The 15,543-nt window shown below is 37.6% G+C and overlaps 1 protein-coding gene across 3 annotated transcripts in view; it reads left to right on the top strand.

Annotated features, from left to right (window-relative positions):
- Nucleotides 1-15,543, top strand: part of ERC1 (ELKS/RAB6-interacting/CAST family member 1) — a 291,590-nt gene that overhangs the window by 178,895 nt on the left and 97,152 nt on the right. For all 3 annotated transcript variants that reach the window (XM_059816571.1, XM_059816572.1, XM_059816573.1), the window contains one exon: nt 13,493-13,653. In XM_059816571.1, coding sequence (XP_059672554.1) covers nt 13,493-13,653 — 161 coding nt within the window. The remainder of the gene's footprint in view (nt 1-13,492; nt 13,654-15,543) is intronic.

Raw genomic sequence — 15,543 nt, forward strand, 5'->3', positions numbered from 1 at the left:
CTGTCTGAAGCTGTTTAATGAATCAGTGCATGAGGTCAACCATTTTGGCTTTAAGTGGTTCAAGGTATGAGGACATCTCATTTGTGTGTACCTCTGCCCCAATATTTAATGTTGGTTTTGTAGCCCTGTGTTGTGTAATCCTACCCTCCATCATCTCATGATGTATGTTTTCCTGCTATTTTGCAGGCTTCAGATTTGAATTACAGTGTCCATGAAGCTACTCAGGATTTCATGGTTCTCAGATAACCCTTTCAGATTAAAATCTTGCTCTCTTTAATCCAGTGTTTGAAAATATCCTGGCAGTGTGTATTAACTGAGGCAGTGGGTTAACTGTGTTAATACACAATCTATATAAGGCAAGCTGTCTCCAGCTGACTAAAGCTTTCTGTTTATTTCAGGATCTTAGACCTGTTCTTTCATCTATCACAAAAACAAAATCAGGCATTTCCTGCTGGGAACAGTGCACCCATCGGATTGGGCATAGTTTTATTAACTTTACTGTTGTGTATAACAGAAACCCGGCCATGCAGAAAGCAGATGAGGGAGTCTTACACAGATGTAAAGACTTTGAAGTTCTTCAAGTTCGTTCTTTCTAACATACTCACCTGGTTTTGTTGGTGCACCTGCTGAATCCTGTATGTAAATATTACTGTACATTCCTTACAGCTGTGGGGTTATGTACAACTATGGCTGATCCCACTAGTTCAGCCCTCTAGGTTGAAGGTCGGAAGGTGTATGGAGACTTCTTTTTAAGTACTCTCCATAAGCCTGACGGTAGGATTTCTCGGATAAACACTTCTATTATAAAGTTCTTTCTAGTAGAGATGGGAAAAACAAATGTGGATCCAGGCATTTTTTTCTGAATTAACCAAATCTGAGTTTACTTTAGTAAAGCTATTGTTACATTCCTCAGGGGAAAAAAAAGAATTAAATATAAGTTTTTACCTGCTCAAAAAGGCAGTAGTAGTTTTACATCCCTAGGAAAAACTGCTGGAGGTCGTCTTTGACAAAAGGCCCTGTCTTGCTCACAAACTTTCTTTCACTGTCCTGGTGCATCTTACCATCCCTTCTTCTGCAGCGGGAGGCAGGAGGTTATCTTACATTACAACTTAGTCATAATCAGCACCATTCCCAGAACAATGCTGGAAACGTGTTTCGATCTTCGTGAAAGAAGAGGGCCCATTTTGTGGAACAAAGTGAAACAGAAGTTCGAGTTCTGTGATTCAGTGTCAATCAATAATAAGTAGTGTCAGGTCCTTGGCTCAAGGAGCACAATATAAGAATTACTTGCATTTTGAGCCTTCATTATTGGAGGGCATAGTTCACTTTCATCCCCTTACTTCACTGCACATCCCTCCAGTTTTCCCAGCCTGGGTCTTTCTGGGGCCATGCTGTGAAATGGAGCAGTGACCTAATTCATTATAAGAATGATCGTATTTTTTGAAGAAATTTTTTCATGTGAACCATTTTGCTGATCTGGTTCATGGATCCCCATGCAGAACTTGAGGTGTATCTGAGGAAGCATTGAACTGTGGGGGCAGGACTGACAAATGGAGGCAGGAATTGTTTCATATTATTACTAAAAATATTTTTACCAGAAGCTGTTACTGTGGCCTTTACAACAGGCTGCTATTTCTACGAGTGAGATGGTGCACTGCCTGACCACAACATATGTTTCTCTACCTTATTTTATTTCCTTCAAATTTGAAAAGCAGTAGGTTTTAGAAATTTAAATAGTATTTCTGCTGATAGTAGTGCAGCTCTGTTCTCTCATGAATATCAACTCCTATTTAAATGCAGTCTCTATATAGCATCAGCTAACATCTAACTCCTTACCCTAAAATGCAAATAAACGCATGAAATACTGGTCATGACTTGTTCTTTCCTTCCTTCCTTAAGTAGTTACTTAAACTGAGATTTCTAAGTTGGCAGTCTGATCTTCATCAACTTTTCCATCAACTTTTTTGAAGTTACAGTTCTTGGTAGGAAATTTTAAACGAGATTAAGTATGTAGACCTATAAATAGCTGTATCTATGTTTATACACTGCATCTTTTTGTCCTACACAGGGCAGGTTTCCCTGCTTTGCCTTTTGAGAAAAAATGAAATACTGAATATTGTAATAGTAATGTATTGTTTAAATGTATTTTCTTATGCTCATTCCTTTCTCCGTCTATCTTTATAAGTTATTTCAGCAGGATTTAATATTCTTTCAGGTACATATTACATGGAAAATATGTTGATAACAAGACTCCTGAAATTCTCTATCACATATGCCTACTTAAAAATTCATATCTGTTTATTAAGGAAAAATGAGTATGAAATAGGTTAATAACTCAACTAGAACCTCCTTCACAGTTCTTTCCTTCTTCCCCATCTCCTGTTCACCAGGATTTCCCTATTGTAAGTACAGTGTCTGCTGAGGTTTAAATGTAGAGTACAGCCTCCAAGAGCCTTTTCTCTCTTACCCGTAAGTTACTGTACAGAAATTCTAGCCAAGTTTGGAATGATAACTCTCATTTGCACTTTATTCAGACCACCATTCTGGTCCTGTTTTAACTTTGTAGCATATATTACTTAGACTACATTTTCTTGTAAGGACAGAAGCTACATTTACAACAGAATTATTGTATATTGGACCCTATCCTATCAAGTACCTTCTAAAAATGCAAAATAAATTAAAACACATACCCTTTTTGCTGAGCATTCTATTACTGAAATAGATCTAAAATATTTTCTAAAATATGTTGAGTGTTGGAATTATTTCACAGCACAAATTCTGACACATTAAGTTACTTTCCTACAGGTCCCTGTAAATGGAAAATATAAAGTGGAATTTCTCATGAACCACTTACCTATAGGTGCTTTCTGAGCACCGTGGAAACGTCAGAATTCTGACAGCTCTGTAACAGATGCTGGACAGTTTGCTTTTAATGAATGTTTTTGTCTCTTCTTTTGTTTGATAAACCAAGCGATTGGAGATCAAGGCAGTAATCCAAGGTATGGTTTGGCGGTGAAGGTGCTGGAGCCTCATTGCTTCCCCCTGATTTTTCTAAGCAGTTTACATTCTCTTTGGCTGAATTTCTCTCAAATATTTTCTTCAAAGCTCCTTTCTGTAAAAGTCTGCCAAATTCATTTTGGTTTTTGAGTGTATGTATACACACACATGTACGAAGTTATTTGTGTATTTAATTCATACTAAGTAAAAAATCTATGCTGATATCTATTGTTTTAAGAGCTTTTTAAGTGAGTTGTCAGCCTGAAGTATAGTCTTGCCATTGTTTTTCAAGAGGGTTTTTTTTTTTCATTCTTTTGTCTGATTCTTTTCCTTTGGTTAGAGAAAGCATTTTGGCTAGGTAAAGTTGACTGTGCACTGTGTCCTTGTTAATGAATATGTTTGCAGTCTTTTTTAGAAGCACTGCTTCTCCCTAAAGTTACTACTTCTCCCCAGGTATTTAAATGGATTACCTACCCTTTTCCTTTAAAAATACCTAGATTTGTATTGAGTCACACTCCTTACATGGAAAGGGTGATTCAGTATGTAATTCCTTCTGTATTCAGTAACGTACCTTTTAACAGGTGTAATAGTGGAATTTTTATTCTTTTCTGTCTTAGATATGTTCAGCTGTGTCTAGTTGGGGGCTTGGGGGATTTTTTTTTTTTGCCTCCAGTAGAGAAAAATGAATAGGAAAAAAACCTGATTAATAGAAAATCATGCCCAAAGACTTTGGGAAAGAGATCTTTTTCTAACATTGTAGGGGAAAAAACTTCTAAATCTTTTGGGTTTGTTTAATTTGATGCACTTGTTTAAGGTTGCAAAGTGAGCAAAATTTGACGACTTTTAGGAGAACTGGGGACACTGAAAGGATAATTAACCTCTGTTCAAAATATACATTGAGCATTTCTCCATATAAGTCACCTTTTCATTTAATGAAATGAGAAATACTGATGGAAACTGTTATATAGAAATTTGGTGCAAATGCTGATTTTAAGATCATTTTGTCTGGATTTTTATCCCTTTATTTTATTGTTTAACAGATAGTTTTTATCTGATTTCACATTATGCCTTTTATTATAGTCAAGTATTCTACACAAAGCTCTATCTTGGCATCTCTCTACCTGTTACGTTATTTTCTTAACTGCCTACCTCTAGATAGTATTTTATTTGCTGTGGCTCAAGAGAAAATCCAAGTCTTGAGTTGCCTTCAGGTCTGGTTTGAAGGAGAAAGTCATGCAGATTTGGTTACATTAATGCTTGCTTGGAATTGTGAGGACCCAACCAAATACTTACTTGTGTTAGTATTTGCTTAAAGCTAGTCTTGTGCTTTTTTCATTTGGAATTTTTTTTCCATTTTCCATTTGCATTCTTTAACTGTGATCTTGGGTGCAAGTGTGATACAATAATACGTAGATTAGAGGATTAGAAAAGTTCATTAGACTTGTACATTCGATTCATAAATTTAAAAATAAATACTCTTTTTCTGACATAATAAATTTTTCCCCAAAAGCAATGAAATGCAAGAAAAGAAATTGTATTCTTTTCCAGACCTTTCTGCTATATAGAAAAACACAGAAGACTGGCAGACTTGAGGTTCATTAAATTGAGGATGCTGCTTCTTTTTGAAACATTTCCTGCTTGCACAAAAGCTTGCAGACTTTGTTGTACTGCTCTTTACCATCAGATTCCTTCAAACCCTTCACTGAATTTCAGCCTGAGTTCAGTTGGCTCAGTATGGTGGGATTACTTTTTAGTCATTGTGTTTAGGTTCTGCTATTTGCTTTCTGTTAACTACAATGCTAAAGATTTGCTTCCACAATTTAGTAGAAGTGGAAACTTTCCTGAGCTTGCCAGTGAGACTGTACTTCTTCAGTTAGCCACATGTTTAACCCTCATGAGGCAATGCATGTGCTTTCACATAACAACTGTGCTTTCGTGCATATATGTTCATGATCCTTAACGTCTTTTGGGAAAAGTGTTAAAGTTGTATGTGGAATTAGCATACCATTTTTTCACTACTTGTAGTGAGTTAATACATCATCCCAGAATTTTTCTCTTTGGAGAATCAATCAATGCTATATAAAGTGACAATCTATGCTATGCTATGTAGCACAGCATTAAATATTTACTTTGAATATTATTCAGTTATGTCTAAACTGTCTGCCATGGTGACATATCCTAGTTAACCTGAATCTGTCTAAAATGCATCAAAATGGAAATCATCTTATCTACAGAAAGCTTGTGAAAAACTGAAATTCTTGGGCAATTAGTCTGAACTGAAAGGCTTCCTTTGGCCCAATTGCTACTGCTACCTTAGCAGCAATCACAGAGTAGATGTACCCTAAAAAAGGTCAAGTTATTTTGAAGATATCCATGTTTAGCGTTGTGGCTGGAGTATCATGAATTAACCATAGATGTGGAGATTTTGTTTGGATGTAACAAATTGTGCTAAATGAGTGTGTGCAAAACTGTGCAGGATGTGCTAAATGTGCTAAATTCTAGTCTCTCTGCCTCTAGAGATTTTTTTAAATGGTGATCAAAATCCAGGGTTTTTGCAAGATTTTTATCCATTGAATTGTTATCCCTTGAAGTAATGATTGCTGCTGTGTTCCCAAGGGCCTGGAGAGATTCATTGCTAGCCGCAGAAGATAAACACAAGACAGTTTCCTAAGACTGTAGAGCCATGTAAAATAAAACAGGACAGCTTCCTTTGGCAAGGGTTAAAAAGCATAATGAGAATACTTCATTGGATAATGGTTCCAGTTGAGGGAAATGCAGAAATAAAATTGTAACTTGTTACAGTTTTCAGATACCAGAGACTACAACAGGTTTCTGTCCTCCATAGAAATCAGCATTCAGTTTTTCATGGGTTTTTTTCAGGCCTGACTCAAATATTTTGTGTGTGTTAAGCAGAGGCAATTATCGCTTCCTTCTCAAGCGCTCTTGTCCCAGCAGTAGGCTGTTGCTTATTTATATGGCTTGTGGCCCTCATTTAGGAGATACAACTGCCAAAGCTACTTCTAAACATTCTAACAGGACACAGCTGTGACTTATTCAGTCCTGAAGTCTGGTGGCTGAGGAGTTTTCTCTTTTCCAAACATCTGTGAATTTTCATTCCTCCTCCTTCATACAAGAGCTCAGTGCTCAGAGTATGAGCAAAAAGCACTCTTGACTGGTACTTAAGTAATGTATTCCTTGACAGAGACTCCTGTATGTCTATTTCTGTGGGTTCTGCAGGAGTAACATTGTAATGTCAGATATGATCTGGTCAGTCTAATATTAGTGCTCTTCATTGCCTAGAGCCATCAGTAGAGACAGAAAGGAGCAACACAGAGCATTAACTCCTCTTCATTATCAGGTGCTTTTTTTATAATGAAAGTTTTTGCTGAGAGACTAACTCGTAGAAACAAGAGATATCAGCTGTCTAAGTATCTTACTTTCACAGTGATAAAAAAATTTGCCTTCAGCTACAGTATCCTGCAGCATTTCAGACCATAGTCTTTTGTTCTCTCTCTTTATCTTTCTCCTCTCCTTTTTCCCAATTAATAATGTGAGAATGGGACAGTGGCACCAGTTCTGTTAAGCTGCCAAAACACTGTATTTTATCAGGGATGCTGAATGCACAAAATCCTAACAACCTAAAAACTAAAGGCACAAAGACTTAAGAAAGCCGCACACTAATGTAAAGAAACACAAAGTTCATCCCTAAAATTATTGCTGTATATTACAGATGATCAGAAGATGCTGCTTTTTCTTTGGAGAACTGATAATCCACCAACCATTTTCACAGCTTTGACACTAACTCCCCTCTTTATTGTGAACAAAACAGAACTCGTCCCCTTCCCCCTGTGCACAGTCTGCCACAGTCCTCTAATGTTATACACAGTTGACCTTGGCAAAAGCGTGCTGTAAATCTAGCATCCTCTTTGAGATGGAGGTAAATGTGATATATAGAAATAATCTAATTGCTGCACAATATTCTGCTGTGTTTACTTCCGAGTGTCTTTAGGTAGGATCTTCAATTAAGGAATTCCAACTCGGGGGGGGGGGGGGGGGGGCGGGGGGGGAAGTTTTTTACTTGTCTGCATAGGATCTTATGGCAATGTTCATTGACAGTGACCACACAGAACAAGTGAAGCAGTTATATAGGGTGATAGGTATAGTGTAGGGAAGAACGCTGTCTTTAGGTAAACATCTCTTCACCTTAATGTGTCTTTATAGTGCCTACGATTACAGAATAAAAATGAAGGTAAAGGTTCTTAACCCCTTATGTATCTGCTTGAAAAGGATTAGTAGTGGTCACATTGTCATAGTAGAGAAGCCTGTAGCCGTGATGCGTTCCTCTGTCCACCTACAGGCACATGCATACTCATGCACCGGTGGTGAATGCGAGGGGCTTGAATTGCAGCTAGAGCTCCAGCCTGCGTGGTAGGGCAGAGCCATTCTGCTTTATACCCTTCTGCTGTCAGTGTGGCAGAGCTTTCAGCTGTTCTCCTAGTTGAGGGCTGTCCTTACCTTACAAACCAGAAATTACATTTTAATTTTATCAGGGGGCAGGGGGGAGAGATTTTTATTGTTACTGCTTACTTATTTTTCTCATTTTTCTCTGACTTTTTAGCTCTCAAAAAGCTATGCCTAACAGCTTTCCCAATTATCTATAAGAATTTGAAAGTTGTTCCCTTAGCTCAGAATAGCCAAGAATTTAGTTAAGTATCTTGGGTATAGTCTTCAAGAGTACCTAAAGCCACCCTACCGCTTTAACGAAAATGGGGCTATGATGAAACCATAATTCATTTCCCTCTTATTTTGTGTAAAGGTTTATTAGCTTGTGATTTAAGCAAACCATCTGGTCCTGCTGGCAATCCAAGTTATGTCAGACTCAATGCTTTCTCCCTGTAATATGTTACTTTAGGCAGTTAAATTACATACTTAAGTCCTAAGTCTGGCCTGTGCTTTTTCCATGTCTTAACATCTGTTCTGGGAAATTTTTCTGGGATCCAAACAAGTTTGCATGGAGCCAGAACTCTTGTCTTTGTCTTTCTTTTCATGTCTGTTTCTTTCCCTTCTCTCTGTCCTGCAGTCTAATCAGTTCAACTAAGTAAAAGGTAATGAAGAAATTTGCAATTTCTTTGTCACTTCAGTAATATACACAGTGAAATGAAAAATAGTTCAAAAACTCAAGAGCTCTAGAAAAGTAGGAGAGTATCCTCTGAGAGAGAGAGTGACACTTTGGGAAATGTTTTTTTCAATGCTTGTAGTATTCTTACTATTGATTTGTAATTGCAAGACTTTCTGTTTTGCTGGCCTAATTCATTTTGGGCAAAAGTACAGATTTATAGTGTATTTTGTCTTGTAATACTAATTTCTTGTTTATACAAGAAAGGTCTATGTTCAGAAAGCCAATAATTTTAAATATACAAGTTAGCCTGCTGAGTTGGTTTTGAAAATAAGATCTCTAGTGATAGGTTTATACAATGCTCATGGAAAATGAATTGTTCGTGTTGGTATTTTTATCTGTATTCTCTAAAATGTCATCATTTTGTATTCCGCCTGGAACTTTTGCGACACAGTAATGAATATAAACAGCTATTCCATAGCCCACTGTGTCTGTGTGTATACTAAAAGAAATATAATTTCTATCCTTCAATCAGAAACATAAACATGTGTCTGTTTTCAGGCATGTAATTAAGCATTAAACTATAAGTTTCCTGTGTATTGCTGCATGTAAAGAAGTGGATCTCCATTTTAGGAGTAGGGTTCTTAGTGTAATAGTCAAGTCCCTTTGTCATGCCCTTTGAGACTTTTAATTATGGACTGATATGCAGTCTTTTTTGCTTGATCAAAAAAAATAATAGGAAGGAAAAATAACTAAACTAACAGATACCTTGGACCATCTGAATGGTTGAAACTTTGGTTGAATCAGTGAAAAACCTCATGAGGTTCAACAAGGCCAAGTGCAAGGTCCCGCATGTGGGTCGGGACAATCCCCAATATCAATACAGTCAGGGGGATGAAGGGATTGAAAGCAGCCCTGAGGAGAAGGACTTGGGGGTACTGGTGGGTGAAAAACTGGATGTGAGCCAGCAATGTGTGCTTGCAGCCCGGAAAGCCAACCGTATCCTGGGCTGCATCAAAAGAAGTGTGGCCAGCAGGTCGAGGGAGGTGATTCTCCCCCTCTACTTAGCTCTCATTAGACCCCACCTGGAGTACTGCATCCAGCTTTGGAGTCCTCAGTACAGAAAAGACATGGACCTGTTGGAGCGGGTCTAGAGGAGGGCCATGAAAATTATCGGAGTGCTGGAACACCTGTCCTGTGAAGAAAGGCTGAGAGAGTTGGGGTTGTTCAGCATGGAGAAGAGAAGGCTCTGGGGAGACCTTATTGAAGCCTTTCAGTGTATAAAGGGGGCTTATAAGAATGACGGGGAGAGAGTTTTTACAAAAGCCTGCAGTGACGGGACAAGGGGCAGTGTTTTTAAACTCAAAGAGGTTAGATTTAGACTGCACATAAGGAAGAAATGTTTTATGATGAGGGTGGCGAGACACTGGGACAGGTTGCCCGGAGAAGTTGTGGTACCCCATGACTGGAAGTCTTCAAGGTCAGGTTGGATAGGGATTTGAACAACCTGATCTAGTGAAAGATGTCCCTTCCCGTGGCAGGGGAGTTGGACTAGATGATCTTTAAAGGTTCCTTCCAACCCAAACCATTCCTTGGTTCAGTGAAAAAATTAGTAATGGAGAGAAATACAGTCTTTTCTGCAAAGAGAGAATTGTTAATATACAGGCAGGCAAGAGCCTTATCTAACATTAACATAAAACTTTTTTTATGTAGTGTACCAGTGATGTGCTGTCCTTAATAAATATTATTTAAGCCAGTCATATACATTTGAATTATGGATGCATTCATGTCCCGTCCCTTAAGACCGGAAAATTTTCCTTTGCAGTGTCTGTGGAGGGAGTTCTTTAGCTTTTTCCTCTCTTTTTATATGCACATAGCATATGAAAGTGGATTGCATGGGTCACCATTTCAGAATAGATCCTCTGCCAGTGCAGATGTTTTTCAAGTGTGTAGAATTGTGCTCCTTTCTTTGCCATATTGATGACTTTGTCCATTGCCTCTTTATATTTGCACAGTACCACTGTAGTGAATTACATCATGTTACTAGCATTCATGATGCATTTGTTGCTTGGATGGTGGCCCAAAATTGTTCTGCTTCTCTGACAAGGTGTAAGCAGAAAATTAAGCTCCAGAGCTGTCTTCCTGAGAGGGCTATGGAAGCCTTTTTCAATTTTCTGTGCAGTAGGAAAGTTCTCTTCAGGCGATTCTTCATCACTGAGGAAAAAGTTCACAATGGGAAGAAAAAGGTAGCTGCCACTACATTGCAATTTAAACAAACTGAAGTGTTTGAGGATCCTGAGGCTACTTTAGTTAGCCTGGCTGTCTGGATTGACCCTAGTTATTGGAGTCTTTGGGCTCTGATTTTAAGAGGCAACCAATACCAACCACATCAGTTGATGTAGCCTTCTTCCTGACCTGAAATATCTACTGTGTCTCAGAAATTTTCAGTAGTGCATTAGTTCTCATATAACAGGTGAGAATTTGAGCTTGCCTATCCTGATCATCAATAATCTTTCTAGGAGTTAGTATGGAGGTTGGTAGGATCCCCAGCCTCATTAGTATTTTGCATATCCAGTCCCTTTCTCAGTTTTAAGTTGACAATGTCAACAGCACGTCTCTGAAAATGTCTCAGTGTGCCAGGAACTCTGGTTCTTGGCAAATATTTTTTCTTTATTGTATATTTATTATATATATTATATAATTATATGTATTGAAGTTTTTTGTGTAGGCTAAATTAGATGTGCTTTGCAAGCAGTTTGCTTCCAGTGAATATTCCTCTATCATTTCTCACAGGACTGCTTACTGGGACATATACACACAGGTCTGTGCTAAGATTCATAAGCTGCCAAATAAAATATTTTGTTTTGTAGAAGTTTAATTGAAATGCTCCCATGGAATATCTATAACTTGATGAATCTGAACAATGAACTCTTTATTGTGAATACAGTCATCATTATTTTGGTGAATTTTGTCTTTAGTAAATGGTATGACAAATGGTACTTGCTGGAGAGGATGGAAGGTAAGGGCAGTTCCATGAACTAAGTTGTTGGCACAGTTTAAAAGCCACTGGCATTCCAGCCATTCCTAATACACGATTAGATCAATTTTCTGGTAATCTACAAAAATATATAACCTTAGAATTAAAAGAGTTACCAACTGGAGCAATGAGAAAAAGATTAAGTATCTGCAATAACCACTACTGCAAAGTACTCCTGGAGAGTTAGATTTTGTCACCTAGCACTGGGAGCCTTGGCCTAGATATCAGCCTCTAGCCTTGTTGTGTCTTCTTAACAGCATGGAGTTGTTAGGCTACAGATCTGCATCAAGCAAACCAGCCCTTCACTGTTAGCGTCACAAATCTTGATGACTGGGAATGGAATGAAGGATGTCAGAAATCTTTCAAATCTGATCATGGAAACGATGTTGCTTCAAAGATTGTTTTGTCTTGGTAACTGGCATATTGACACAAGCCATTTTGATTGTTGCAGTTGGCTGGGGGCTTGTTTATTTGAGGTCATTTTCTGTTATAAGCAGAGGGTTTTGTAGTTGGTATGCCTCTTTTCTTCTCAGTTTAGAAGAAAATGTTTATGTAGGAAATTCTGATCCACCCGAAGGAGGTAGAAGATGTGATATACTAGAAGCTGATACACTAGTACATCTTCACTTTCCCCAGCATGTTGCTATTTTTCTCTTTCTAGGCATCAGTTTCTGTCCTAGTAGTATTTTTGCTATTCATTGTTTCTGCAGTTTTTCTTTGTATTCTTTTGTGATATATTTCTCTATTTCATTTTATGAAGTTTTATCTTTCTTTTTTTTTAAATTGACGGAGTTTCTGGTCTTTTTTTGCACACCAAACACTAATATGACAGGAAAAGTTTGGTTATTATATGTGTGCTAGCCAGTATGGGCTATGTATCACTGAAATTCTCCTTCGATCTGTTGATTACTAGATGAATTATTAGCCATATATTTTGAGTAGTTTTTGATAATTGCATATTTTAAATTTTTCTTAATTTGCTGGGCATAAGAAGAATACTTGTCAGCTGCATTTGAGTGGAAGTAGATAGGCTTTCTGCAGTAAGCACTGCACAATGTCTGTGCTAGATTTTTATAAATCTGCTAATTCTGAATTGCAGTGTTTCTTGCTTTATCACTGATTGAGGATGAAAACCAGTCTCATTATCCGTTTTTGTCCTGAGTCATTAGCTCTGCCTTTAGGAGTACAGGGTTTATTAAAGCAAGGGATGGTATGTTCCATACCTTCCACCCTCCAGCAAGTGTATAGCAAGTGATGTGCCCAACTCTCTTTGTAAAAACTTGTAAGTAGAAATTGAGCTTAATATAATTTCAATAATTCACTTCCAGTATGAAGCACAAGTTGATTGTTACACAGGGATATAAATGCAATGCAGTGCTGTATTGTCATACTAAATTTATACAGATGTTTGATTATGTGAATGTAAATTATGTAAATGAACACTTGTTGTGACATGAAAGAGAAAATATATATGGAAGAAATCAGTGAAAGCGATGTGTGCAATTGAGCAGTATTATAATATTATTAAAAGAATATCCAGAGGTTTTTGTATGTTACATGTAGCTGTACTTGAGCATTTATTGTGGGTTTGCATGTTAATTAGTGATAAATTCTAGCTGAGACAGAACCTGTTCCAAGAGCAAAATAAAATATGACTATGTTCATTTGTGTAATATCTATGCTAGAATTTACAGTCATGTTAATTCTGAACCTTTCCCATTTGCTGAAGATACGAGTTCTGCTGTACCTGTCTGCCATCAGCAACTCTTTGAGTATCTTTCATGTTGCTAAATCACAAAATGTGCCTATAAGTATTGTTCAACAGATATTTTGAGGGAAGCAGCCTTACTTACATCTTCATGGGAACCCAGTTCTCTCCCTGTTTCAGAAACATTACCTTCATTCTTAAAGAGGATATGTAGATTTTCTTTCGGCATCATTTACTGAGAAAGTTTTTTATACTTTTGGTATATTATCGATGTATTCCATTTAATACCTAGCATTTTTGTGGGCTAATTTTAACACATATATAGGCCATCCTTTTATCCTTGTGGTACATTTTCTAAAATAGAAATACTGAAGAGCTGAAGATTCGTAACTTGGTATTGTAACAGTAACGTTCCATTGACCAGACTATGTTAATTCACAGACTAATGTTGCTTCAATCAAGTGTAGATGTCCTGTCCACAGCACTAGATGATGCTTCCAGTCTACAGAAGTGTTATGCAGTGTACATGCACTGGTAGCCTTTGTGCTCTAATTTAGTTATGACATTTAGTAAGTTCCAGTTGATCATATTACTCTGTTTTTCTCTCCTCCTGTCTTCCCCAAAAATGTTTTAGGTAGAAGAACTGATGATGGCCATGGAAAAGGTTAAGCAGGAGCTGGAGTCAATGAAAGCAAAATTGTCCTCTACACAACAGTCTTTGGCTGAGAAGGAAACTCATTTGACCAACCTACGAGCTGAAAGAAGAAAACATTTGGAGGAGGTACTGGAGATGAAGTAAGTGTTTCGTTCCATTATTTGTAGGCGTGTTTTATTGATATCTCTCCTCTGATCCTTGGTGTTCTAAGGACAATGACTGTATGAATATGTCTCTACAGATAGCAGCTATCTATGTAATCAGTCAAGCCTTAAGAAGTGACTTCTGACCAGGGATTACTTACATTACTTTCACACTTTCTTTAGAGCTCAAAAGTGTTTCTTTCTGCTGCTGATTTGCAGTAGACTACTATTATTTGCACAACAGCATCTTCAAAGACCCTAAACAATTATTGGGACTCAATTATTTTGTGTGTCTTATGAATGTGCCATCTTGCTTTGAGTAGCCTATAATCCACTTTAAGGTAAGACACAAGTCAGTGTAGCAAATGAGAAAAAGGAAAGAGGGAAGAGCTAAACATAATATCAGCTAGTTGTAATGCTAAAGTCAGACTGCAGATGTCTGGTCTGCTAAAGTATTTTTCAAGCTCATGTGGATGATTCATTAGCCCTGGAACAGAGTTTGAAATTGTCTATCAGTCAGACTTCTCTTGTCATCTCTACATAAGGAGGCCTGAATAAAACCAAGCTTTGAGGAGGTGGGGAGAAGTGAGGAATTAGACTTCTAAGGCTTAAATACTTCCTAATTTCTGACCGTGCATTATAGATAAATACTTATCCTTAGTTTAGGGAGACATGAATCCATTTAGTGCAATGATGGATAGTGCTGCCAGCAGTTCATTAGAAACACTTTCAGTTGTTTAGCCAGCCCTGAAGAGAAGGAACATTTTTATTGGCAGGACCAGCAGTGGTTCCTCCACTGTGGTTTTGTGAGCCTTTATTTATTTATTTAACTTTTCTACGCTAGCCTCTTTCCTTTTCTTCTTCTTTTTTTTTTTTTTAATGAAAGGATAGAAAAACAGCTGTTACAAAATGGAGAGAGGTGGCTTAGATCTTGAAACTCTAACTTAGGAGTGCTGTATAAAGTGGGCCAAGCCTCCCCAGCTTCGTATTCAGCTACAACAGTCTGATCTAGACCTGGCATAAGGACATTGGAAGACTGCAGTACTTAAAAGCCACACTTTTTATTTTTAATAAAAAATTTTATTGAGCTATAAATTTGGCTGCCTTGAGAGTTGGTGTATTGGGGGATGGGAAGAACAGCTCTTAAGGTGATGTGGGAATCCAAAGCAACTGGAGATATATCCCATATCCAATCACTTGGCAGTACTTTCCTCTGCCAAACTGCTCTGCTCTGCTCTGCCAAACCTTCTCATTAAAATATACACGTAGTGTATAGTATATCCTGAAATGTATTTGGAATTGTGTGGCTCTAGAGCCTTTAATATAACTACTCCCTTTCTTTAAATGATGACCTCTCTTAGCTGACTAAGTTATTGTTGGGAAGTTGTTGTACTGAAGTGTAGTATCAGGAACTGTATAAACTGGTAGATCCATTGTATCTCAGAAGGAAGAACAACACTGGAGAGAATGGTAATGCTGTCAGCACGTGGAGAGAAAGATGGAAAAACCATCACGTTTGTATAGTTAACTAGCTGAGCATGTTTCAGTCATAACTGGTCTGTCTTAAAGTTTTATAAAGCTGCCAAAGGCATCCAAACTTCAAAAACTCACCCTCACCGTGAGGCTCTGTTGCAAACAAGTCTTGGCTGAGGACTCCCAGTCAATTAAATATCTTATATTTATATACAGAAACTCTAGTATATTCTTTGTTGCCCTAGTTTCCCAGCCTATGCCTTTTATGAAAAGCACTCTTCCCGCTTGTTTTCTAGTTTTCAAAAAAGTTTCTAATGTTGTTAAAATGTTTCCTACTATTTCAACTCAAAAATAACAGTAATTTAATGAGTGGTCAATTTTGAGAAGCAGTTAGCTGGTTTGGGTATCCTTAAT

The sequence above is a fragment of the Gavia stellata genome, chromosome 4 (assembly GCF_030936135.1).
Source record: "Gavia stellata isolate bGavSte3 chromosome 4, bGavSte3.hap2, whole genome shotgun sequence".
Lineage (NCBI taxonomy): Eukaryota > Metazoa > Chordata > Aves > Gaviiformes > Gaviidae > Gavia > Gavia stellata.